We start from the raw sequence: 27,741 nt of genomic DNA, 5'->3' as shown, positions 1-27,741 counted from the left end.
AGCAGCACCCACCTGTAGCACGCGCTCCAGCAGGTATATCTCTCTGGTCACCCCCAAAGCCAATTCCTCCTTTGGCCGCCTCTCCTTACAGTTCTCTGCTGCCAATGACTGGAACGAACTACAAACATCTCTGAAACTGGAAACACTTATCTCCCTTACTAGCTTTAAGCACCAGCTGTCAGAGCAGCTCACAGATTACTGCACCTGTACATAGCCCATCTATAATTTAACCCAAACAACTACCTCTTCCCCTACTGTATTTATTTAGCTCCTTTGCACATTCTTCCACTGCAAATCTACCATTCCAGTGTTTTACTTGCTATATTTTATTTACCTCGCCACCATGGCCTTTTTTTGCCTTTACCTCATTTGCTCACATTGTATATATTTTCTACTGTATTATTGACTGTATGTTTGTTTTACTACATGTGTAACTCTGTGTTGCTATATGTGTCGAACTGCTTTGCTTTATCTTGGCCAGGTCGCAATTGTAAATGAGAACTTGTTCTCAACTTGCCTACCTGGTTAAACAAAGGTTAAATAAAAAATTTTTTTTTTTTAAATCACAGCAGTCATTTCAACTAGGCTCTCTGGTGGTGAGGATTAGCATTAAAAAACTCAACATTGAGAAAGGAATCTGACATCCTCAGTGAATATTTGTCTATGACCAGCATTTACCTATCGGATCACCTGGGTTTCCATGTCTAAACTGAAAGTGAAACTGGTGTGTGTTGATGACTTGTTATGGGGGTGTTTAACTGTCAATGACGAACACATTAACATATGAGGGAGTTTGAGAGCAAGTACCACTTATATCACATCGTTTTCCATTCCCTTACCAGTTGTTTTAGGTCCTCCTCTGAGAGCTCTGAAAAGCGATATCTTTGCTGCTCGAATTCATACCTTGTCATCTTTGTCACCACAGCAACTTTTGCGGGTTTAAAACCAATTTCAGCCTGTGATGCAATACTTCGCATCTCCATCTGGATGTGACGCTCCCATTTAAAATAGTGACATCTCGATGCCCAAGGCACAGAAAGTTTTTAAAGGAACGGTGAGTCATTCTTGTAAATTGTTAGATTTTTTTTATAAATGAAACAAAAGCTATTCGTTGTTGGTCCCCATTAATGTAGTTGTTGGCCCATGTCGGTGTTAATCCAATCTGATGTCCTAGCTATTTGACATGGGTCCCTCGTGCACTACAATCGTTGAATCCAGATACTGCGACACCAACTCTCACCTAGCTAAATTAGTGGACTAACGTAATTCTGAATTGACAAACCACGACCTAACAAGTTTAGCTATCGAGCTAGTGTTGATAAAACGTTTACTGGAGACAGGAGATCAAGTTGAGACATAGGACGAGGTGGATATTTTTATAATAAGGCAGTTTATTCAGTGTGAAGATATCTGGCAAATCGTGCAGCACGGCTACTTCTGTCTGACTCGTATGGAATCGTCGGAAAAAGAGGGCGCTCTAAACAGTTCGTACAGATTATATAGGCAACAAGCAAAGTAGGTTGATCTTGTAGTCTGGCCTTCCGATTGGTCGATCTGGGTCGTGGGTAGTCCTGTCCGGGCCTGATGTCTACGTTCCATTGGCTCTTCACACAGTTCTTTGTCTTAGTCTCATCCTTGAGCAGAATGCATGTGCGTTTGTTTTCACAGGGGCCTATTCATGGGGGAGGGGAATGTGTGTGTGGGTCTGTGGTTATTTATCATTAAGGGTACGAAGTGTTGGGTAAAGAAGGGGATGGGTGCATGTTGTGTCAAGTATAGCTTGTGTTGAGAAGTTGTAAAACAAGTTACCAGTATCTAATACAATTTCTTACACTAGCTACTATAGCAGCTTAGAAACTGACCACCTTAACTCTAGCCAACTCTGTTTCACTTTCACGAGCTAACAATGTAGGTAACTAGCTATGACAGTTTATATGAACGACTTTTGTTTCGTCTCACTAACTTTTGCCAGCTAATGTAATGAGAGCAAAGATGGCCACGCGCACTCCCGATCCAGCTAGGTAGAACGGGATAACTAGTTTTCAATTTATCAAAATGATTGTAAGCCCAACACGTGCTGGGCACGTGTTCTAAACAGTCCATATTGTTGGCTATCAACTTTCCTTGCCAGCGACCCTCTACATGCACCTTTCACATTTTGAAAATAATATTCTAATAATCCAAGCATTAGTTTGCTCATACTTATATACTCTAAACGTCTTCAAGACACTAAATACATGCATGTGTTTGAGAATCAGAGGACTTGTAGAACAACAGTACCCAGCTGCACGGACCTACAATCTACAACACGGTATTTGAAGCACGCACGCTTGCGGAATGCGCTCGCACGCTTATTTCATTACGTACAACAACGTGCTTTTTAGGGGTGGAGCCTGTCGTCACTAGTTACCACAGCCAAGAAGTCATTATTTATTTATGATTTATTTATTAATTATGAATAAACCCCGCCAATTTCTACCATTTATCTTCTTAAAATATGTGTTTAAACCTAACATCAACCCTCACCTTAACCGCACTGCTAACCTTATGCCTAACCCTAACCTTAAAAAGTAAGACATTTTTTGTTGTTGTTGCAATTATGACTTTGTGGCTGTGGAATCTGACTTTGTGTCTGTGTTATCTAATGGAAACCGGTGGAGCCAGAATATTGTTGTCTAAATAGCTTCCTTTCCTAGCTTCCTTTCCCTTTGTCACCTGAAAACACTATAAATATGAGACCAATATGAATGGAACCTTACCAGTCCTTCAGTGTTCATGAAGGAAAATCAGCAGTAGAGAGGCTATTCATTTGGCAAACATTGTCCAAAGTGGGATACCTTTGTCTTCTCTCCTTCGCCTGCACTGATCTGAAAACACTGGATAGATGAATGCAGGTCTACTAGACTAGAGGACAAGATACCTTTTTTGTTAGTAACATCAGCTCAGCAACAACAACCATGAAAAATTATGATAAACTCAAAAGTTGTATCAGAAAATCAGTTTTTATCAATCACGATGACATAACTGCTCACATAACATGGTGATATTACCAGAAGCAGATTAATATAATATATACATATCAGAATATGAACTAGATGCTAGTCATGTTTGCTTTTATGCAGGATTACCCTTTTAAGTAAATTGCTTTTGACAATACACTAGGTAATAGAACTTAAAATCCATTAAAAACATTGAAATGTTTTCTAACATTTGTAGCAATTACAGAGGTAGGCAGAGGCATGCATTTAGTACTGTGTAGAAAAGGTGAGTGTACCACAACCATGAGATTGTTGTTTATGTCAGTAATGTACTGTATAAATGAAACAGCTAACAATAAAGCTATTTTGTTTGTTTCACAGTTGAAATAGATAGATACATATTATATTCTGTTTGTAGTGAAAGACATACAAAAATTGTTTCAAAATCATTACGTTGATCATAAGCTCTTTTTAAAACACTTACAACATGTAAAACATAATGCTTATAAAAGAAATACAGAAGAACAAAACCTTTTGGGAATATTCTAAATATGTTTAAAATAAGTTTAATGTGGGTGCTTCAGCCACAAATAGCACTTGCATGAACAGTTGGATTCATTATAAATGCATAATAAAATAACAAAAATAAATAATTGTTTTTTATCTGTCATTACATCTAGATTACCTCTGTCATAATGCGGCGGTTTACCTTCCCCTTGCACACTGCCACAATAACGTGAAGTACAAAAGTAAGTACGGCAATAGAATAATCTTTTTTTTTTTTTTTGTTGAAAGAAGGCAGTTATGATAGCTCAATAGATAGTAAGTACTTGCAAGCTGTCTCTTGATGTTTTGTCCCACTGTTCCATTATAGCCAAAGTTCTGTTCAGATTGTCCAGGTCAGGATATGATGTCATGTCACCAAGAATCCAAACTAGGTTTACTGTGTATCCAATCACAAACCACTGCAAAGGAGAAAAACAGACATGTTATGGAACGTGTGTAAGTGAAAATATTGTAATATTTATATACAGTAGCTTTATGTTTTGCAGCACAGTGTTTTGTCTGGTAAATGCACAATGACAAAATGGCCATGTTAAGAGTTGTTCAGGATGCATTCTCATGTCATGTAGGTCTCTACTGAGTTTCTACAGGGACAACACATGTTTTGCTCCAGAGGACATAAGTTGTCCTCCACTGGAATGTGATTTATGCATGGTTAGCTGATACGGGGCTAATTTTAGCTTCTTTAGGTGTCTAGTTGACATACAAGTTCAAGGAGGCTGAAGGAGAGGTTGTTGCAAGGAATAACAAGTGGACTATTGTTTAGATAAACAGCAATACCTAGTTCTCATCTCTAGTGCAGTGGTTCCCAACCTTTTTTTAACTGTGCCACAACTTGATGGGATAAAATATCCTCCGGCACACCTAACATTTCCCTATTCATTTAATTAGTGGTAATGACCTCCATCTCATTTGATCCATACAGCAAATCATCCATTTCCTGTGACAATGTTTTTATATAAAGTTGAAGTCGGAGGTTTACATACACCTTAGCCAAATACATTTAAACTCAGTTTTTCACAATTCCTGACATTTAATCCTGGTAAAAAATTCCCTGTTTTATGTCAGTTAGGATCACCACTTTATTTTAAGAATGTGAAAGGTCAGAATAATAGTAGAGATAATGATTTATTTCAGCTTTTATTTCTTTCATCACATTTCTAGTGGGTCAGAAGTTTACATACACTCAATTAGTATTTGGTAGCATTGCCTTTAAATTGTTTAACTTGGCTCAAACGTTTCGGGTAGCCAGTCCCTCCTGCAGCAAAGCACCCTCACAACATGATGCTGACACCCCCGTGCTTCACGGTTGGGATGGTGTTCTTCGGCTTGCAAGCCTCCCCCTTTTTCCTCCAAACATAACGATGGTCATTATGGCCAAACAGTTCTATTTTTGTTTCATCAGACCAGAGGACATTTCTCCAAAAAGTACAAACTTTGTCCCCATGTGCAGTTGCAAACCGTAGTCTGGCTTTTTTAGGGCGGTTTTGGAGCAGTGGCTTCTTCCTTGCCGAGTGGCCTTTCAGGTTATGTCGATATAGGACTCATTTTACTGTGGATATAGATACTTTTGTACCTGTTTCCTCTAGCATCTTCACAAGGTCCTTTGCTGTTGTTCTGGGATTGATTTGCACTTTTCGCACCAAACTAAGTTAATCTCTAGGAGACAGAACGCGTCTCCTTCCTGAGCGGTATGACGGCTGCGTAGTCCCATGGTGTTTATACTTGTGTACTATTGTTTGTACAGATGAACATGGTACCTTCAGGCGTTTGGAAATTTCTCCGAAGGATGAACCAGACTTGTGGAGGTCTACAATTTTTTTTCTGAGGCCTTGGCCTTACCATGATGTCAAGCAAAGAGGCACTGAGTTTGAAGGTAGGCCTTGAAATACATCCACAGGTACACCTCCAATTGACACAAATTATGTCATTTAGCCTATCAGAAGATTCTAAAGCCATGACATAATTTTCTGGAATTTTCCGAGCTGTTTAAAGGCACAGTCAACTTAGTGTATGTAAACTTCTGACCCACTGGAATTGTGATACAGTGAATTATAAGTGAAATAATCTGTCTGTAAACAGTTGTTGGAAAAATTACTTGTGTCTGGCACAAAGTAGATGTCCTAACCGACTTGCCAAAATTAAAGTTTGTTAACAAGAAATTTGTGGAGTGGTTGAAAAACAAGTTTTAATGACTCCAACCTAAGTGTATGTAAACTTCCGACTTCAACTGTAGATTAAAAAGCATTTATTTGAACTATTTTCATAGTTCCTTACACCTGATGATTAATTTGTGTGTAGCCCTTTAATTAAAACTCTTTTGATGCACGCATGCAGCACAAAACATTTCCTTTGCATAGAGTTGACCAGGCTATTGATTGTGGCCTGTGGAATGTTGTCTCACTCCTCTTTAATGGCTGTGCGAAGTTGCTGGATATTGGCGGGTACTGGAACACGCTGTCATACATGTCAATCCAGAGCATCCTTAACATGCTCAATGGGTGACACGTCGTTTTAGAGAATTTGGCAGTACGTCCAACCGGCCTCACAACGGCAGACCATGTGTAACCACGCCAGCCCAGGACAATTGACTGATTTTCTTATATGAGTTTGTAATGTCCTGTTGGTAGAATAATCATTGATCATCAATTTTCTTTTCCAATGATTGCATGTTAGCAAGTAGAATTGATGGCAGTGGGAGTTTACTTGCTCGCCTACGGATTCTCAGAAGGCAGCCTGATCTGCGTCCTCTTTTCCTCCGTCTTTTCTTCACACAAATGACGGGGATGTGGGCCTGTTCCCGGGAGAGCAGTATATCTTTCTTGTCGGACTTGTTAAAGGAAAAAGCTTCTTCCAGTTCGTGGTGAGTAATCTCAGTTCTGATGTCCAGAAGTTATTTTCGGTCATAAGAGACGGTAGCAGTAACATTATGTACAAAATAAGTTAAAAAATAAGTAAAAAATTATGCAAAAAAACAAACAAAATAGCACAATTGGTTACGGCATGTAAAACGTCAGCCATCCACGAACTGGAAGAATCTTTTTCCTTAAACTAGTCCGGGATGCTGGCCTTCTAGGCAGAGTTCCTCTGTCCAGTGTCTGTGTTCTTTTGCCCATCTTAATCTTTTCTTTTTATTGGTCAGTCTGAGATATGGCTTTTTCTTTGCAACTCTGCCTAGAAGGCCAGCATCCCGGAGTCGCCTCGTCACTGTTGACGTTGAGACTGGTGTTTTGCGGGTATTATTTAATGAAGCTGCCAGTTGAGGACTTGTGAGGCGTCTGTTTCTCAAACTAGACTACACTCTACACTCTAATGTACTTGTCCTCTTGCTCAGTTGTGCACCGGGGCCTCCCACTCCTTTTTCTATTCTGGTTAGAGATAGTTTGCGCTGTTCTGTGAAGGGAGTAGTAGACAGTGTTGTACGAAATCTTCGATTTCTTGGCAATTTCTCGCATTGGAATAGCCTTAATTTCTCAGAACAAGAATAGACTGATGAGTTTCAGAAGAAAGTTCTTTGTTTCTGGCCATTTTGAGCCTGTAATCGAATTCACAAATGCTGATGCTCCAGATATGCAACTAGTCTAAAGAAGGCCAGTTTTATTGCTTCTTTAATCAGAACAACAGTTTTCAGCTGTGATAACATAATTGCAAAAGGGTTTTCTAATGATCAATTAGCCTTTTAAAATGATAAACTTGGATTAGCTAACACAACGTGCCATTGGAACACAGGAGTGATGGTTGCTGATAATGGGCCTCTGTACGCCTGTGTAGATATTCCATAAAAAATCTGCCGTTTCCAGCTACAATAGTCATTTACAACATGAACAATGTCTACACTGTATTTCTGATCAATTTGATGTTATTTGAATGGACAAAAACAAGGACATTTCTAAGTAACCCCAAACTTTTGAACGGTAGTGTATGCATAGTCACTTCACCCCTACCTACATGTACAAATTACCTCAAACCTGTACCCCCGCACACTGACTCGGTTCAGATACCCACTGTATATAGCCCTGTTATTGTTATGTTACTGTGTTACTTTTTATTATTTTTTACTTTATTTGGTAAATATTTTCTTAACCTTTCTGGCGCAGGCGTTCCGCTAGCGACCCACCTCGACAACATCCGGTGAAATTGCAGAGCGCCAAATTCAAAATACAGAAATAGTCATAATAAACATTCATAAAAAATAGAAGTGTTATACATCGGCTTAAAGATTAACTTCTTGTTAATCCAGCCGCTTTGTCAGATTTCAAAAAGGCTTTACGGCGAAAGCATACCATGCGATTATCTGAGGACAGCGCCCCGCTTACAAAAGCATACAAACATTTTACAACCAAGTAAAGGAATTACAAAAGTCAGAAATAGCGATAAAATGAATCACTTACCTTTGAAGATCTTCATATGGTTGCAGTCACAAGTGTTCCAGCTACACAATAAATGTTTGTTTTGTTCGATGAAGACCCTCTTTATATCCCAAAAACTCAGTTTTGTTGGTGCGTTATGTTCAGTAATCCACTGGCTCCAAGGCGGTCAAAACACCGGTAAAGTTCGTTGAAACATGTCAAACGATGTTTATAATTAATCCTCAGGTTGTCAATTGTCTAAATAATCAATAATATTTCAACCGGACAATAGCGTATTCAATAGAAAGGAAAAACAACGAAGGGCGCGCAATCGGTCATGCGCACAAACCAGCTCTGCATTCTTTCTCAGTCCACTGACAAAAATGTCTCATTCTTCTTCATTTTTCAGAAAACAAGCCTGAAACAATGTCTAAAGACTGTTGACATCTAGTGGAAGCCATAGGAACTGCAAGCTGGGCCCTAACCATTTAGATTCTCTATAAGCATTCAATTGAATATACCCACATCAAAAGAATCCCACTTCCTGGATGGATTTTCCTCAGGTTTTTGCCTGCCATATCAGTTCTGTTATACTCACAGACATTATTTTAACAGTTTTGGAAACTTTAGAGTGTTTTCTATCCAAATCTACCAATTATATGCATATCCTAGCTTCTGGGCCTGAGTAACAGGCAGTTTACTTTAGGCACACTTCTCATCCATACTGCGAAATACTGCCCCCAAGGGCTTGTAAGTAAGCATTTCACTGTAAGGTCTACACTTGTTGTATTCGGCGCATGTGACAAATAAAGTTACTGTTACTACAAATAAAGTTAATTCTCTGAAATTGTTGCATGTTGCTTTATATTTTGGTTCTGTGTATTATCTGAGCAGCACTGGTGATCCCAAGTCAAAATCCCATGTGCATTCAACAGGTCACGTTTAGAAGTGAGTGTTCAAAAAAATTATCAAGATTAGGAAAAGTTTTGCGGCACACTTGAGAGTTCCTCAAGGTACATCAATTAAAAACCACTAATCTAGTGTTCTCTTCTCTTTTTCATAATGGTACAAAAAATAACCTAATCTTTTTAGGCCTGGGACCTTTAGGAATGTAATCCACCATGATGGGGATCCATCTGTTACTCAGTTTTTTATGTGGGGGGGGTTTGCCAGTGGCAGAGTGAAGGTCTATGACTACCACCTGCTAACAGCTCCCTCTGGGAAAGGGAAAAGGGAAAGGGGGGTATCTAGTCAATTGTCCAACTGAATGTATTCAACTGAAATGTGTCTTCCGCATTTAACCCAACGCCTCTGACTCTGGAATGTGGACTGGGGATTAGTAACGTGACTTCCCACCAGACATCTATTGGAGGACGAATGTTCCCTTACTCAAACTAAGCAAAAATTCCAAACACGTTTTTTTACACAGGACAAACAATGCGCTAAACATTGGACTTAGTCGTAGACATACAGGTGTGTAGGTGAAAGAGCAAGGGATAATCTCAGACAAGTTCATCTTAGACAACTGTAGAGTACATCCCTATCACTATTGCTATTCACTCTTACCAGGTCGCAATCGTGTCAATAGCAGCCTTTCTTCTCTTTCTTTCTGTTGTCTCTCCTCTTCCTCCTCCTCTTCATTCTCACTGTTGCAGTGCCCCTCCCTGGTCCTGCCCCCTGCAGCCTCTGCCTCCCTCTCAGCAGCACTGGCCCGTAGGGCTACCAGCCGATGGTGGATGGCCACGTAGAGGCGAGCCACGTCCCTGGCGCTGGCCTGAATGAGGAACACCCGAACGGCCTGAGTCTCCACGTCAGTGGCCGTCACCTGGAGGTTCCGGCGGGCCGGGCGACGTAGGTGTGTGTGTGGCCAGAGCTTAGTGTTGAGGATAACCTTGAGACTGCCCTGGTGCCTCATCACTGTTTTGATCAGAGGGCGACAGGTGTGAGAGATATACTGAGGATGAGAAACATTAAGAATCACAGAAAGACGTGCAGGTGTTGGTCAGAGTGATGGGAATAATAAACTCCCTCATGATAAACTCACCTATCCTGGACTGAAGCCCTCTTTTGGTCCCTGATGCTAGATCATTGAGTCGCAGGACTCCTCTCCCTCGCTCAGTCCATGACGGAGTTCCTTTTTCCAGGACAAACAGTCTGCAGGTCAGCTAAAAGAAAATAATATTTAAAAATGAAAAAGGTACACCACTGCCTTTAGCAATATCAGAAGGCATTGGTCACTTCCTATTTCAACATAATGGTCACATTTCCCTGCTCAGACATTGCATGCCACGTTATCAACTGTGCCGTCAGGTACCAGGCATTGTAAGATCTGGCATGCGTCAGCCCTATAGGTCTTCACCTGGACCACATTGCTTTCCTTCTCCTCCCCAGTGAACAGCTGAACCCGCCTGAGCCTGAGCACATGCTGCCTCCCACATGACGCTGTGTAAGCTGCAGCAGACTCCCTCAGACTGCTCCACACAGCACCTATCAGCAAACACAGACAGAACTTCAGCTGCAGTTCTGAAAGGCATCCACTAAGAGGCAGTCAATCGCTATTAGAACAGAGGTGCACAACTCCAGTCCTCTATGGCAGGATTTACACAGGCGGCCCAGTTCTAATATTTTTCCACTAATTGGTCTTTTGACTGATCAGGTCATCTCTTTTCCCAATAATTGGGCAAAAATCAGAATTGGGCTGCCTGTATAAATGCAGCCTAGGACCACAGTCTTGGTGGATCAGCAGACACTGTGGCCATTAAGGTACTGGCTCTCGAGGACCAGAGTTGTGTACTCATGTAAAAACACTATGACCCGCTTAATGATTTACCTTTATGACTTGAATCAGAGGTGGAAGAGTCAGAATCAGAGCTGCAATCAGAATCTTCACTGCTAGGGGATTTCTGTGGTCTCTATATGAGGGTGAGAAAGTGAGAGCATTTCTGTAAATATGACGTGTTTGGTAACACAGTTAAACTCATTCAAATGTGATGACATCATATATTGCATAGTCATCCTATGCAAATTGCTACTGTATAAGTACAATATATATACAAAAGTATGTGGACACCCCTTCAAAATAGTGGATTCGGCTATTTCAGTCACACCTATTGCTGACAGGTGTATAAAATCAAGCACACAGCCATGAAATCTCCATAGACAAACAATGGCAGTAGAATGGCCTTACTGAAGAGCTCACTGACTTTCAACGTGGCACCGTCATAGGATGGTGTCATAGGATTCCAACAAGTCAGTTCATCAAATTTCTGTCCTGCTAGAGCTGCCCCGGTCCACTGTATGTGCTGTTATTATGACATGGAAATGTCTATTGGCCTAAATGTTCACAGAACAGGAACACCGAGTGCTGAAGCGCATAGCGCATAAAAATCATCTGTCCTCGGTTGAAACACTCACTATCGAGTTCCAAACTGCCTCTGGAAGCAACATCAGCACAATAACTGTTTGTCTGGAGCTTCATGAAATGGGTTTCCATGGCCGAGTGGCCGAACACCAGCCTAATATCATGCGCAATGCCAAGCATCGGCTGGAGTGGTGTAAAGCTCACCGCTATTGGACTCTGGATCAGTGGAAACGCGTTCTCTGGAGTGATGAATCACGCTTCACCATCTGGCAGTCCGACGGACGAATCTGGGTTTGGCGGATGCCAGGAGGACGCTACCTGCCCCAATGCATAGTGTAAAGTTTGGTGGAGGAGGAATAATGGTCCGGAGCTGTTTTTCATGGTTCGGGCCCCTTAGTTCCAGTGAAGGGAAATCTTAACGCAACAGCATAAAATGACATTCTAGACGATTCTGTGCTACTAACTTTGTGGCAACAGTTTGGGGAAGACCCTTTCCTGTTTCAGCATGACAATGCCCCCGTGCACAAAGCGAGGTCCATACAGAAATGGTTTGTCGAGATCGGTGTGGAAGAACTTGACAGGCCTGCACAGGGCCCTGACCTCAACCCCATCAAACACCTTTGGGAGGAATTGGAACGCCGACTGCGAACCAGGCCAAATCGGCCAACGTCAGTGCCCGACCTCACTGATGCTCTTGTGGCTGAATGGAAGCAAGTCCCCGCAGCCATGTTCCAACATCTAGTGGAAAGCCTTCCCAGACGAGTGGAGGCTGTTACAGCGGCAAAGGGGGGACCAACTCCATATTAATGCTCATGATTTTGGAATGAGATGTTCGACTAGCAGGTGTCCACATACTTTTGGTCATGTAGTGTATGTCAGTGGTGCTTGCTGAACTCACCAAGACTCTTTCGCTCATGTTTTCCCCAAACACAAACTGGACCCTGTCTGAGGTGGTACCGTCTGGCTTCGATCTGTGGAGGGTGAACCAGAGGTCAGCAGAGAGGTCAGCAGGTTCAGAATCACTGCTGGGAACTAAACCCCTAGACCCCACATAGCTCTGACAGAGGAAAACTCTGTAAAGTCTCTGGATTGAAGCAAGGCTGTCCAGTCCTGGGTCTGGACTGAAAGTTAACACGTAACCCAAACCCCCTGGTTTAACTAATCCATGCCTTGACCTGGAGTTTGTAGCCCTCAATTAGAATGTCAACTGTCAAATATACGGTTTAAAGTGGCTGGGAGGCTATAAAAATGAAATATTGTACAGACTTGACCCAACTAGACACCCTGCATCTTTACTGTTACATTAACCAGGTCCTCTGCGTACCTGTGAACTTGATGGGGTTTCTTTTGATGTAATACACCAACAGTGGGGGGGCGGTCAGTTGAGATGCTGGAGACATCATTTGAAGGATCGTGGCTCACCTGTGGAAATGGGACAAAAAAACAATGCAAATTATTATTTTACAGTCCTATTACATTTCTGAATTTACAGTCGTGGCAAAACGTTTTGAGAATTACACAAATATACATTTTCACAAAGTCTGCTGCCTCAGTTTGTATGATGGCAATTTGCATATACTCTAGAATGCTATGAAGAGTGATCAGATGAATTGCAATTAATTGCAAAGTCCCTCTTTGCCATGCAAATGAACTGAATCCCCCCAAAAACATTTCCACCGCATTTCAGCCCTGCCACAAAAGGACCAGCTAACATCATGTCAGTGATTCTCTCGTTAACACAGGTGTAAGTGTTGATGAGGACAAGGCTGGAGATCACTCTGTCATGCTGATTGAGTTCGAATAACAGACTGGAAGCTTCAAAAGGAGGGTGGTGTTGGAATCATTGTTCTTCCTCTGTCAACCATGGTTACCTGCAAGGAAACACGTGCCGTCATCATTGCTTTGCACAAAAAGGGCTTCACAGGCAAGGATATTGCTGCCAGTAAGATTGCACCTAAATAAACCATTTATCGGATCATCAAGAACTTCAAGGAGAGCGGTTCAATTGTTGTGAAGAAGGCTTCAGGGCACCCAAGAAAGTCCAGCAAGCTCCAGGACCGTCTCCTAAAGTTGATTCAGCTGCGGGATCGGGGCACCACCAGTACAAAGCTTGCTCAGGAATGGCAGCAGGCAGGTGTGAGTGCATCTGCATGCACAGTGAGGCGAAGACTTTTGGAGGATGGCCTGGTGTCAAGAAGGGCAGCAAAGAAGCCACTTCTCTCCAGGTAAAACATCAGGGACAGACTGATATTCTGCAAAAGGTACAGGGATTGGACTGCTGAGGACTGGGGTAAAGTCATTTTCTCTGATGAATTCCCTTTCCGATTGTTTGGGGCATCCGGAAAAAAGCTTGTCCAGAGAAGACAAGGTGAGCGCTACCATCAGTCCTGTGTCATGCCAACAGTAAAGCATCCTGAGACCATTCATGTGTGGGGTTGCTTCTCAGCCAAGGGAGTGGGCTCACTCACAATTTTGCCTAAGAACACAGCCATGAATAAAGAATGGTACCGACACATCCTCCGAGAGCAAGTTCTCGCAACCATCAAGGAACAGTTTGCTGACGAACAATACCTTTTCCAGCATGATCTAGCACCTTGCCATAAGGCAAACGTGATAACTAAGTGGCTCGGGGAACAAAACATCAATATTTTGGGTCCATGGCCAGGAAACTCCCCAGATCTTAATCCCATTGAGAACTTGTGGTCAATCCTCAAGAGGCGGGTGGACAAACAAAACCCCACAAATTCTGACAAACTCCAAGCATTGATTATGCAAGAATGGGCTGCCATCAGTCAGGATGTGGCCCAGAAGTTAATTGATAGCATGCCAGGGCGGATTGCAGAGGTCTTGAAAAAGAAGGGTCAACACTGCAAATATTGACTCTTTGCATCAACTTCATGTAATTGTCAATAAAAGCCTTTGACACTTATGAAATGCTTGTAATTATACTTCAGTATTCCATAGTAACATCTGACAAAAATATCTAAAGACACTGAAGTAGAAAACTTTGTGAAAATGAATATTTGTGTCATTCTCAAAACTTTTGGCCACGACTATACATTGGATTGGTACTTTCTTGAGTCAAATAATTCAACACAATGTTTGTGTAAATAGAAAATAAAATACATTTTGCAGCCATAAGCTATTATATAATTGAGTGTGTTGATGTGGCAAGTTTGGGAGTAGAGAGAAAGCGATTTAAGCATTCAGAGAGACTTCAACAAAAAAAAACATTGCACAATAATTTCCAATAGACAGAACTGATTCAAACCGGTTTTGGTGTTTGGGTTTATAAACTGGCAGTGAGTGAATAGGTTTCTCTGAGAAGAGTACGTGGGTCCCTCAGGCAATGACACAACCCCAACTAATAATAATTGTATTATTGAAATACTTTTAAGGCCTGAGAGAGTTCTCTCTTTTAATTTTTTACCTGAGAGAGTTTTCTCGTTTCACTCTGTGTGAGGGGGCGAAGAGAGTTGTAGAATACCTCAGATAGGTGTGGCTGTAAGGAGATGTTCCAGGGTTGAGGGGCGAGGAGACGTGCAGGCTGAAGTAATGACCTTCTGACCCTGTTCAGAGGTGTCACTACACAGAAGATAAGAGGAATAGAAAAGGAGGGAAGGAGAGGGAAGGAGGAGTAAAAAGAGACTTAAATCAAATTCTGTCCTTCAAAGTCAGTCTTACGATCAGGTATGAATAGAAATATACTATACTGAGCATTCGGAAAGTATTCAGACCGTTTGACCTTTTCCACATTTTCTTATTTATTTATTTAATTTCACCTTTATTTAACCAGGTAGGCCAGTTGAGAACAAGTTCTCATTTACAACTGCGACCTGGTCAAGATAAAGTAAAGCAGTGCAACAAAAACAACAACACAGAGTTACACATGGGATAAACAAACGTACAGTTAATAACATAATTGAAAATCTGTATACAGTGTGTGCAAATGAAGTAAGGAGGTAAGGCAATAAATAGGCCATAGTGGCGAAGTAATTACAATTTAGCAATTAACACTGGAGTGATAGATGTGCAGATGAGGATGTGCAAGTAGAAATACTGGTGTGCAATAGGAAGCCGTTTCTAGATTTAATTTTGGATTGGAGATGTTTAATGAGTCTGGAAGGAAAGTTTACAGTCTAGCCAGACACCTAGGTATTTATAGTTGTCCACATATTCTAAGTCAGAACCGTCCAGAGTAATGATGCTAGTTTGGCAGGAGGGTGCGGGCAGCGATCGGTTGAAGAGAATGCATTTAGTTTTACTAGCATTTAAGAGCAGTTGGAGGCCACGGAAGGAGGGTTGTATGGCATTGAAGCTCGTTTGGAGGTTTGTTAACACAGTGTCCAAAGAAGGGCCAGATGTATACAGAATGGTGTCGTCTGTGTAGAAGTGGATCAGAGAATCACCCGCAGCAAGAACATCATTGATATATACAGAGAAAAGAGTTGGCCCGAGAATTGAACCCTGTGGCACCCCCATAGAGACTGCCAGAGGTCCAGACAACAGCCCCTCTGATTTGACACACTGAACTCTATCTGAGAAGTAGTTAGTGAACCAGGCGAGGCAGTCATTAGAGAAACCAAGGCCGTTGAGTCTGCCGATAAGAATACGGTGATTGACAGAGTCGAAAGCCTTGGCCAGGTCGATGAAGACGGCTGCACAGTACTGTCATTTATCAATGGCGGTTATGATATCGTTTAGGACCTTGAGCGTGGCTGAGGTGCACCCGTGACCAGCTCGGAAACCGGATTGCATAGTGGGGAAGGTACGGTGGGATTCGAAATGGTCGGTGATCAGTTTGTTCACTTGGCTTTCGAAGACTTTACAACGGCAGGACAGGATGGATATAGGTCCGTAACAGTTTGGGTCTAGAGTGTCTCCCCCTTTGAAGAGGGGGATGACTGCGTCCGCTTTTCAATCTTTAGGAATCTCAGACGATATGAAAGAGAGGTTGAACAGATTAGTAATAGGGGTTGCAACAATGACGGCGGATAATTTTAGGAAGAGAGGGTCCAGATTGTCTAGCCCAGCTGATTTGCAGGGATCCAGATTTTGCAGCTCTATCAGAACATCAGCTGTCTGGATATGGGTGAAAGAGAAGAGGGGGGGCTTGGGCCAGTTGCTGCGGGGGTTGCAGAGCTGTTGGCCGGGTTTGGGGTAGCCAGGTGGAAAGCATGGCCAGCCGTAGAGAAATGCTTATTAAAATTTCGATTATCGTGGATTTATCGGTGGTGACAGTGTTTCCTAGCCCCAGTGCAGTGGGCAGCTGGGAGGAGGTGCTCTTATTCTCCATGGACTTTAAAGTGTCCCAAAACTTTTTGGAATTAGTGCTGCAGGATGCAAATTTCTGTTTGAAAAAGCTAGCCTTTGCTTTCCTGACTGACTGCGTGTATTGGTTCCTGACTTCCCTGAACAGTTGCATATCGTGGGGACTATTCGATGCTATTGCAGTCCGCCATGCTTCACTGTAGGGATGGTGCCAGGTTTCCTCCAGACGTGACGTTTGGCATTTAGGCCAAATAGTTCAATCTTGGTTTCATCAGACCAGAGAATCTTGTTTCTCATGGTCTGAGAGTCCTTTAGGTGCATTTTGGCAAACTCCAAGCAGGCTGTCATGTGCCTTTTACTGAGGAGTGGCTTCAGTCTGGCCACTCTACCATAAAGGCCTGATTGGTGGAGTGCTGCAGAGATGGTTGTCCTTCTGGAAGGTTCTCCCAAGTCCCATCTCCACAGAGGAACTCTGGAGCTCTTTCAGAGTGACCATTGGATTCTTGGTCACCTCCCTGACCAAGGCCCTTCTCCCCCGATTGCTCAGTTTGTTCGATCGGCCAGCTCTAGGAAGAGTCTTGGCGGTTCCAAACTTCTTCCATTTAAGAATGATGGAGGCCACTGTGGTCCTGGGGACCTTCAATGCTGCATATATGTGTCTTGACACAATCCTGTCTCGTTGCTCTACAGACAAGTCTTTCGACCTTATATAGACAGGTGTGTGACTTTCCAAATCATGTCCAATCAATTTAATTTACCACAGGTGGACTCCAATCAAGTTGTAGAAACATCTCAAGGATGATAAATGGAAACAGGATGCACCTGAGCTCAATTTCGAGTCTCATAGCAAAAGGTCTGAATACTTACAGTTGAAGTCGGAAGTTTAGATACACTTAGGTTGGAGTCATTAACTTGTTTTTCAACCACTCCACAAATGTCTTGTTAATTAACTATAGTTTTGGAAAGTCGGTTAGGACATCTACTTTGTGCATGACACAAGTAATTTTTCCAACAATTGTTTACAGACAGATTATTTCACTTATAATTCACTGTATCACAATTCCAGTGGGTCAAAAGTTTACATACAATAAGTTGACTGCCTTTAAACAGCTTGGAAAATTCCAGAAAATGACGTCATGGCTTTAGAATCTTCTGATAGGCTAATTGACATAATTTGAGTCAATTGGAGGTGTACCTGTGGATGTATTTCAAGGCCTACCTTCAAACTCAGTGCCTCTTTGCTTGACATCATGGGAAAATCTAAAGAAATCAGCCAAAAAAATTGTAGACCTCCACAAGCCTGGTTCATCCTTCGGAGCAATTTCCAAACGCCTGAAGGTACCACGTTCATCTGTACAAACGATAGTACGCAAGTATAAACACCATTGGACCACTAAGCCGTCATACCGCTCAGGAAGGAAACACGTTCTGTCTCCTAGAGATGAACATACTTTGGTGCGAAAAGTGCAAATCAATCCCCGAACAACAGCAAAGGACCATGTGAAGATGTTGGAGGAAACAGGTACAAAAGTATCTATATCCACAGTAAAACGAGTCCTATATCGACATAACCTGAAAGTCCGCTCAGCAAGGAAGAAGGCACTGTTCCAAAATCGCCATAAAAAAGTCAGACTACGGTTTGAAACTGCACATGGGGACAAAGATCATACTATTTGGAGAAATGTCCTCTGGTCTGATGAAACAAAAATAGAACTATTTGGCCATAATGACCATAGTTATGTTTGGAGGAAAAAGGGGTGTGGCTTGCAACCCGAAGAACACCATCCCAACCGTGAAGCACGGGGGTGGCAGCATCATGTTGTGGGGGTGCTTTGCTACAGGAGGGACTGGTACACTTCACAAACTAGATGGCATCATGAGGCAGGGAAATGATGTGGATATATTGAAGCAACATCTTAAGACATCAGTCAGGAAGTTAATGGGTCTTCCAAATGAACAATAACCCCAAGCATACTTCCAAAGTTGTGGCAAAAGGGCTTAAGGACAACAAAGTCAAGGTATTGGAGTGACCATCACAAAGCCCTGACCTCAACCCTAAAGAAAATTTGTGGGCAGAACTGAAAAAGCGTGTGCGAGCAAGGAGACCTACAAACCTGACTCAGTTACACCAGCTCTGTCAGGAGGATTGGGACAAAATTCCCCCAACTTATTGTGGGAAGCTTGTGGAAGGCTACCCAAAACGTTTGACCCACGTTAAACAATTTAAAGGCAATGCTACAAAATACTAATTGAGTGTATGTAAACTTCTGACCCACTGGGAAAAACTTATTTCTGTTTTAAATTTTTAATAATTTAGCAAACATTTCTTAAACCTGGTTTTGCTTTGTCATTATGGGGTATTGTGTGTAGATTGATGAGTTTTTGTAAAAATGTTGAATCAATTTTAGAATAAGTCTGTGACGTAACAAAATGAGGAAAAAGTCAAGGGGTCTGAATACTCACCGAATGTATTAGTATGTAGAATAGAGATTAAGTTTGGTTTGTTAGTTGTTTAGATATCTTGGCCATGTTCTGTTATAATCTRCACCCGGCACAGCCAGAAGAGGACTGGCCACCTCTCATAGCCTGGTTCCGCTCTAGGTTTCTTCCTAGGTTTGGCCTTCCTAGGGAGTTTTTCCTAGCCACCGTGCTCCTACACCTGCATTGCTTGCTGTTTGGGGTTTTGGGCTGGGTTTCTGTACAGCACTTTGATATATCAGCTGATGTAAGGGTTATATAAATAAATTTGATTTGATTTGAAATTTGATTAGATAATTAGAGGTATTTTAGCACATCAAAAGGTCAACATAAGACCAGAGAATGGATATTTGCCTCTGTTTGGGGAAATGTTGGCCCGGTTGCACAGATTTGAAGGCATGAAGACATTTGATCTTGAGACTAGGAAAGAGTGGAGAGGAGATCCGTCAGAAGAGTTCACACAGACAGACATATCATACATGATTAAAGTTAAAACGTGCTCCACATGTCAAAGTGACCGCCAGACTTGGCACATGACAACATACAACATGCTTGGCCAACAATGAGCAGTGAGGGTTCCGCGTTGCCAATAGTGGGTCATGTTGGTGATTTGTGATGAGCAGGTGAGGGCTGCAGTGACAGAGTGAAACTGAAACGGATCAGGGGAAAGAGATACTGGGGGCTGCATTGAAGTGGTTGCTGGGAATCGACACAAATTTTTTTTTCTAAAAGGGTCCTTCGGCTGTCCCCATAGGAGAAGCAATTTTGGTTCCAGGTAGAACCTTTTTGGTTTCAATATAGAACCCTCTGTAGAAAGGGTTCTACCTGCAACCAAAAAGGTCTCTTCAAAGGGTTCTTCTATGGGGACAGCCGAAGAACCCTTTACATGGATGGAGTGACTGGAATGTATGGACCTAGAGGAAATACTGGCAGTGAATATAGACAGGAAACCCTTTAAGAGAGTTTGATCATGATGCTTAGCCGCGGGAAGTAGGGGTGCTGAGGGTGCTGCAGCACCCCTGAAAAATCATTATTACTATTTATTTATTTGTCACAAAAGTAGTGCACTGGACCTTTATTGGTACTGCATTAACCGACTGAAATATCCATTTGTAGCGCCAAACATCTTCCAGCGGCTACGTCATGGTGCACTGCTTCGGTTCATTTCAAAGATACGGAGATACTGTATTTTATCCCAGTAAGATCCCAGTTTTATTAAGGCTACAATCATCTGCAGGCGAGTCAAGGAATCAGGCAACTAAACTCAGTTGCATGGGCGCTGTATGCCCTGGGGGACAGCTTAGAAAGGATGGATGAAAGGATAGAGATAATAGAGTACACTAGAGAGATGACAGGTCTTGTGTAGGGGGTGTGGTTGTTTACCTGGAGGCGGTGGGGGAAAAGAGTGGGAATTTGTTCGCACTCGTCTACTGCCGTCACAGGAGCCTGTCAGAGACGCAGAGAAAAAAGGTAAGTAATGTTAACCAGCAGCATTGTGTATATACTGTAGATGAAATGTCAGTAGAGATTGTACAAAAAAAATCACCTTTACCAATGGAGAGTAACACTGAGGAACAGGAATTATAATTCAATCCTCAAATGTTTACGTTTGGTGGTAATAATACCATAATACGTATATATGTATTTTTTTAATAGAGTAGGCAGACAATTTCTGCAAATTGATATTTCTGAACACTCACCTTTCCTCATTCTGCTGTTAGGATTAGGGTATGTGAAGGATCGGACTCGTTTGTTTGGACTGATTCCCACAACTATTGGAGAACAAGCCAAGTACACATAAATACATTACTGCCAATGCAATAGAAAGCAACAGAGATTCATCAAAATGTTTCCTCATTATGACATGCAGCAGATATAATGCTGACCTGATCCCTCCTCCCAACGCTCTGCTCTCCTCTGTAGAAAATCAGTTCAGAAAGAAAGTTCAGAAATACAAACTAATGATACATATTCTTCCATTACATATTTCTGAATGTATCCTTTTGATTAGCAACTACTTTTTAATAATGCATGTGCATCATCTGTCAACATGTTACCCTTCAGGATATGATTCAGATTACCTTCATGGAAAGCGTGAAAGACTTCTGGAAGATGAACACCGGTGGGGCAAGCACAGTTTTCTCTGTGAAAAGACAGATTATAGCACAGTTAGAGAATTATCCTTGTTGAAGTTTGATACAGCGACTGAGTCATTATCCATGAGTGAATCTTAGCTAAACCGTAACTGAGTTTAAAAGCGTTTACTTAAATTCAAATAGGAAAACACTTTTCCTAATTTTGTCACTGAAACCACAAAGACGTAACCAGGGAAATGACTGAGACTATGAGCTGTCAGTACACACTGTTCTGCCAAGACACTAAAATGCAAAGTTAGGAAAATCAACAGTAGCACTGTTCTGAATTTAAGAGTAATTTCCTACTACATTTATTATTCCTCAATTAACCCTCAAAACACACAGCCAACTAAACAAGGACCCAAAGAGCGGTGAGATCTCTAGGCTCGCCCACAGTTCTGACTGGAGATGTCCATCGTCATCCCACCCCAATGTGTTATTTTAATCAATGGAGGCTTTGACATCCAAGGCCTCTTATGTAACCACGCAGCCTGACAACAGGCCCTGGACGCTGGGGACAAGCCCACCGTGGCAGGGCTGAGTGATGGGATAGCAGTGGAGGTGTGAGCCAGCTATGCACCAGACGCCAAGACTTGGCCCTGGGTCAAACTGACTGAGACTGGTCCAGACCTGTATGGAGGCTATAAATACACAGGAACTCTGTCACTGATCTGACCTCATATGATCAACTCAGCTTAGAGTCAATTAGTAAGGTCTTTTGGTGTGCTAATTCACATGTTGAGATTTGCCAGTGCTGTGTCAGTCAGTGACTGTGTTCACTATGGGCATGGAGAAAGATGGCGTTCACACTTCACAGTCAGTGACAGATGGTCACTTGGAATTCACCCAAGTCTATGGTGTGAGCAGCCTATTCTAAAGACAACTGACTGTTCAGATGCAACTGATTAATATGTGTCCTATATACTGATGATTAACATTGAAATGTGTTTGATTTTTGCATTTATGCAGTTGTTCAACTTTCTTTGAAAGCTAAAAAGTACAGTAATGGGTCAATGGAGGCTATTTCTACCACAAGCCACAGTAATCCTGTCTGTGACCTCCTGGGGAAATCAGAGCAAGCTCTACTTATTAACTCTACAGTCCAACTCTAAGGGCTTCCAGTCACATGACCTACTGTAGACAAACAACAGGGCACCACAAATGGAATTGCAATTAGTTTACACAACACTCCAACAGTCAAGTGGTGCCAGAGACAAGTGCCTATTACTCTGAATGTAACAGCATAGAAGGGTGGTCATCGGTGTCTAAGGTAGAGTGTTTTTGCTGAGTGTCAATAGGAGCACTGTGTATCCTCCCTGACACATAGGTGATGTCATCGCTGCTGTGGGAAAATACTTATTCACAGGTTAGGTACCGTACTACTCACAGTTGAGTTTGGTCACCCCAGACAACGCGAATATACAGTAACAATTAAACCCATTGCATCTCCTCCATCTCAACTCTTCTTTCCCAAATCTCCACTAACCTTTCCTACTCTTCTCTCCTTCTCTCTCCTCTTCCTCCCCTCCTCCCCCCTTATCCTATCTTCTGTCTGGGCAGACAGTGTCTCAGTTACCATAGGTCTGAGTGTCCAGAGGTCAGACAGCCCCGGACCTCGGCTGAGGGCCATACGTAACAGACGTCATGAGAAAATCCTGACATGATGCACACTGTCAGGCTAGCGCCAGAGAGCAGGCAACTCTTTATGACAGCCGCTCTTTTTCCACATCACGGATTGAAAGGGTCATTACATAAGTGAGAGAGGAGAGTACTAAATAAACACGTTTCATGAACAGACATGCTTGCCATTTATGAAATGAAAAATAAATTAAGCTAGTTTCCTTTGAGCTTAAAAGAGCATTCCTTGGAATATTGCTGACAAGGTCTGTCTATACATTAATCCATTTTTACATTTTTATTTTCTCAAAGAGAAAAAACCCTAACATGCTTGTATCTGGTAGAAAAACCCGAGAAGCACTGCAAACTAAGGCAAGACCCAATCACTCAGAGACGAGGACCATACAATGGTGATCTATGAAGATTGACATCAATAGAGATGCACATGCCCTGTCCATGCTCATTGCAGGAGTGGATCATAAATATTTCCTGAGGCCTCTCAAAGAGAATTGATGCTCACAGGTAGACCATTCTATTGCAGACTTTATAAGGAAGGCACAACTAACTAGTCTTTATTGTATGAAGACCTCAACAGAGCCTTTCAGCAGCATGTACTAAAAAAACAGTAGGCCTACTCTAAAAGTGAATCATGTCATTGAATGAATCATGTCTCTACTGTAAGTCGCTCTGGATAAGAGCGTCTGCTAAATGACTAAAATGTAAAATTTATTTTTTTCCCCCATGGTAATACTTTCATTTGGTTGGAATCTGTTTTCTGTACAGATTTTGAATAAAATATAATTGTTTAATGTCCCCTAGTTTCAGCTTTTGGAAGGCACAGAGGAGAGATTGAACTGTTTGTTGAAGTATGTTTTGTTCTCTCTGTCCTCTGCTAGTGGTAACTTAACCATCCTGTAAAGAAGCAGTGAGCTTCTCTTCTGGCAGAAGCTGAATATGCCATAAACACCACTGCCAGCAGTGGCAGTGCTCCACAAACCGCTGCCCTGAGAAAGAGACGCAGAGGAGAGCCCATTAAACACACATGCACGCATGCACATTTTCTCGAATTTCCTTGTCTCTGTTAGGAGCAGGAGTGGGTTGGTGCGGGGAGCACTCCCCCTAAAAGCTGCCTCAAACTAGGTTACTCTGGTCTCAATCAGAATGTTACTCCGGGGCTGGGCGGGGTTAAAGGGGCAGAGGACCAGGAAAAAAAATCACTCCACCATGTCACAAGCAGCAGCTGCCCACACAACACTCACATGGGGGGACAATGCTTTGCTCCAAGCCTCCACCAAGCCCCGTCCCCTTCATAACGCTGCCTTGCCTCCCCCTGTCTTCCCCATAATTGAGCGTACCCACTGTCACATGTTATGAAGACAGCCTCTATTCACACACGTGCTGGCTGCGGGCCCAAGTGGGGTTTCAGTGGTTCCAGCAACCGTTCTCAGATCGTCCAAACGAGAACAACACAACAATAGCTCAATCTAGCAGAACATCTGGGCTTCATTTGGGGAGCTGGGGTAACATAAGGACAAAACAACTTGAAAGACCACGTGGCCAGCATACAGTTGCATCACAGCCTTATGGTCAGACAGATGGTTACAGACATTGATATAAACCAGTCCGACAAAAACAGCACTATTCTTCTAATACAAGAATGTGAGTTCTGGATTTGGGAACTCAACAAAACAATATTTACAGTTTGAATTTCAGCCCCAAGCCTGAACTAATAAATGTCACCCACCAGTGCAATTCACCAGGGGTATTCACTCTTACCCTACGAAGTCCGGAGCCTGCTGGTTTTCTGTTCTACCTGATACTTAATTGGACCCACCTGGTGTCCCAGGTCTTTAATCAAGGACTGATTTGAGGGGAATAATGAAAAAAAGCGGAACTAGCTTCGATGTCTATTCCTGAACCAACTCAGTGGCCTTGTGGTTAGAGTGTCTGCCCTGAGATTGCAAGATTGGGAGTTTGATCCCCGGTGCGTCTCTGCTTGGCACTCAACATTAAGGAGATAGATTGGGGGTAAGGCCCTGTGATAGAGTAGTGTCCTGTCCAGGGGGTGTCCTTGTACCAAGGTTTGTGCAAGGCTACTTACTCTTTCTGATAAAAGAGAGGGCTTTCCTAATATATATAGGGACCTCACACTGTATGAACAAAGATACCATTTTAGGAAAACGTTTGGGGCCTCCTGTAGAACAGGAAATGCTGAAAGGAAAACCTTAACTCTGCTGGTGCCCCAGATTACATCCAAGGACCCCCTGCAAAGAGTCTAACACACACACGCAAGCACGCGCAAGCACACACACACACACACACACGGAGCTCCCCCTGGATGCTGTCTTACTCCTGAGTCCATAAGCCAGACTGGGCCTCTAACAGGCTATTATAAGGGGTGCTTCACCACTATAGGAATGTCGGGCTACTTACAACAACCTCCAACTATGGGAACGGGCATATCTAACTCACTGAGGCCTTAGTCACACCCTCATGAATCACTTGTCATATCTCTGTTAGCTCTGCAGCTCTGGACGAAAACAGACTTTTACTGAGAAACTAGGAGAAAATAAGATCTTACCGGATTGAATGTCCTAAGAGCATTTGATTTTCCTGGGAATATCAGAAATTATTTGTAATTTATTGATGAGCTATTGTGCTAATCTTTAATAATTTGGTTACCTCGATGGCCTCTTAACTCGACCTAAACACTATCTCAGCCTGCTTATTATTTCCCCTACAGCAAACAGCGGGGCTAAACATGGTTACCATTGAAAGTACCGGTAACGAGACAGTATTTCTGAATTTACTGAGAGCCATACATCCAAATCGCTCTAGTTAAGGCCCCTGGGAAAACATTCAAATCCAGAACTTCAGGTCAACTGCTCTGCTTCTCTTGTAGATGTTTTTTTTTCTTCTTCTCCACCTAGCAATAGAATAATCTAGTATGTTTCGTCACTTCAGTCTGAAACATGAACAGACGTGTGATTGGAAATCTAAAAGGGGAAGTTGGGTGCCTATAACACTATAAGAAGGAGGGGGACTGTAGTTTGGGTATGGAGGAGGGAGGGGGGATATCTCAGTGTTCACGCTGGAACATGAGAAAGAGCCTAGTCATTGGCCATGACCAGAGCTAGCTAGTTTGGTAGCTTGGTGGAGAAAACTGGTATTAGCTAGCCTGACCTGGTCCTCGTTTTCATTAGTGGAGTCTGTAACCTCAAGTGGGTGGTAAATAATAACCACTACTCCTGGGATGAGATCTGATCATGTCTTACATATACAGTACTTGTCCAATGCACTCACTTCATCCCTGATTCCTGACACATCCCACTGTGTTACACCAGGGTGACACTGAGCTGCAGATGACAACCCTGCAGCCATAGAATGTCAACTCATCCCTATAGGTTAGACATGGATGTGCAAAAGGTTACAGGCTTGGTTCAAAAGCAACACGTACCAAGCTATAACTGTATTATAAATGTACCAAGATCAAACTATAACTGTATTATAAATGTACTGAGATCAAACTATAACTGTATTATAAATGTACCAAAATCAAACTATAACTGTATTATAAATGTACCAAGATCCAAGCTATAACTGTATTATAAATATACCAAGATGTACCCAGCTATAAATGTATTATAAATGTACCAAGCTATAACTGTATTGTAAATGTACGAAGAGCCAAGCTATAACTGTATTTTAAATCAGGTCAATTACTGAACCATACGTTCATCCTCCTGCATTGTTTTCCAGAAAATCAACAGGCCTGAGCTAAGAACCTGTCCAGAGCCCACATATACTGTGTCCATGCTTCTGTGCATGTGTGCTCTATGTAGTTAAATAAGATAAGAACCCTAGAGATATTGCATCAGGATACAGTGTGTATGTATGTATGTGTATGTGCGTGTGTGTGTTCATTATGAGTGTAGACTAAATATTGATGTCACTACTGAAAGAGCAAAGAAGAGCAATGATATCTACATGTGCTACGGTAAACAATTGTGTATTTTTCCAAATATTTTTCTGTGAATGAGTTTCATGTTTGCAGTAGGGCCTACTAAGAGCTTGTCACATTGAGAGTGAATAAATGGGGAATATTAATCATGTGTAGCATTATGGCACTAAAAACATAATCTCAAAAAATAAAAACAAAACCTTGATTATATTAAGGTCTTCAAATCTATTCATATTATTATCTAGCAGTAAAGATCTGTTCAAGTCGCTTTAAAAAAGTGAGACGCAATGACAACCATACCGTTTAACTCCTCAGGTCCGTCCTGCGCGCATCCTCCATCCCCCGAGTGCTGCCACGAAGAGGTGTTCCCCATCAGCGGTCTGGCGGTGACAGCTCCTCCCGCTCCACACATACTGTCCGCGGGCTCCATCGTACAGGAAGGCTTTGCATGGAAGTCCGAGACAGGCATCATTGAATAATACCCTGAAATATCTTCGTTCGGGGAAAGATTCCCTCTCATTCTACGGATCTGAAGATGTGATAAACTACCGTAGTAAAATAAAAACACAACCTCAAGAAAATAAAGAAGAATCCAGATAAAGGTGGTGATTTGCTCCTTTGGTGTCAAAAGCTTGATACTCCTGATTTGTTGATTTTGGCACTCCAGTCAGTTGTCTGTCGCGTAGCCTTTGCTGTGTGTGTGAATGAACAGTCATATCCCGTGTTTACTACCGAGCATGGCTCCTGGCTGCTTGTGAAATGTGGGCGTGGTAAATCTTGAGTGATTTAGCCAGGGCAGCACCCTCAATCAGTTTGTAGCGCTAAATTCACTCTTCTCTTATGCCATTAAAAACATTTCCCAAAAATACAAATAAATGCTATTCTGCGCAATCCTACAGATTTACCCGCTATAGCCTAGACGATGTAACCTATTAAGTAGGTAATGCATAATAAAGAAACATAGATTCTGCCATGATGGGTGCTACATGAAAGTAATCTGCCCAGACAAAGAAATTGGATGTCTCTA

At 42.3% G+C, this 27,741-nt stretch overlaps 1 protein-coding gene and 1 pseudogene across 2 annotated transcripts; both read right to left on the bottom strand.

Moving 5' to 3' along the window:
• The window catches only part of LOC111980021 (NAD kinase 2, mitochondrial-like), a 9,148-nt pseudogene extending 7,841 nt beyond the window's left edge, over positions 1 to 1,307 (bottom strand).
• A 1,934-nt stretch (positions 1,308 to 3,241) lies between these two features.
• Positions 3,242 to 27,414, bottom strand: LOC111981717 (ran-binding protein 3-like). Of its 2 annotated transcripts, none has more exons than XM_024013118.2 (14): positions 27,015 to 27,414; positions 21,083 to 21,144; positions 20,888 to 20,918; positions 20,702 to 20,773; positions 20,385 to 20,447; positions 19,356 to 19,421; positions 14,683 to 14,837; positions 12,577 to 12,674; positions 12,151 to 12,223; positions 10,722 to 10,803; positions 10,251 to 10,378; positions 9,936 to 10,056; positions 9,458 to 9,808; positions 3,242 to 3,943 (listed from the first exon to the last, which is right to left on the bottom strand). In XM_024013118.2, the coding sequence occupies exons 1-14, from the start codon at positions 27,232 to 27,234 to the stop codon at positions 3,897 to 3,899; spliced, it is 1,569 nt and encodes a 522-aa protein (XP_023868886.1). In that variant the 5' UTR covers positions 27,235 to 27,414; the 3' UTR covers positions 3,242 to 3,896. The 2 variants fall into 2 exon arrangements, with proteins under 2 accessions (XP_023868886.1, XP_023868887.1); XM_024013119.2 differs by having other exon boundaries at positions 14,740 to 14,837.
• Positions 27,415 to 27,741: the final 327 nt, after the last annotated feature.

This window comes from Salvelinus sp. IW2-2015, linkage group LG20, assembly GCF_002910315.2.
Source record: "Salvelinus sp. IW2-2015 linkage group LG20, ASM291031v2, whole genome shotgun sequence".
Classification (NCBI taxonomy): Eukaryota; Metazoa; Chordata; class Actinopteri; order Salmoniformes; family Salmonidae; genus Salvelinus; species Salvelinus sp. IW2-2015.
Note: the sequence above shows the minus strand (reverse complement) of the source record. Positions and strands in the feature narration are given on the sequence as shown.

Coding starts and splice junctions, on each gene's coding strand:
- LOC111981717 (XM_024013118.2), bottom strand. CDS start 27,234: ATGAGAGGGAATCTTTCCCCGAACGAAGATATTTCAGGGTATTATTCA. Junction 20,774..20,887: donor GCGTTGGGAGGAGGGATCAG/GTCAGCATTATA, acceptor GTTCTCCAATAG/TTGTGGGAATCAGTCCAAAC. Junction 14,838..19,355: donor CAACATTTCCCCAAACAGAG/GCAAATATCCAT, acceptor TCTTCTGTGTAG/TGACACCTCTGAACAGGGTC.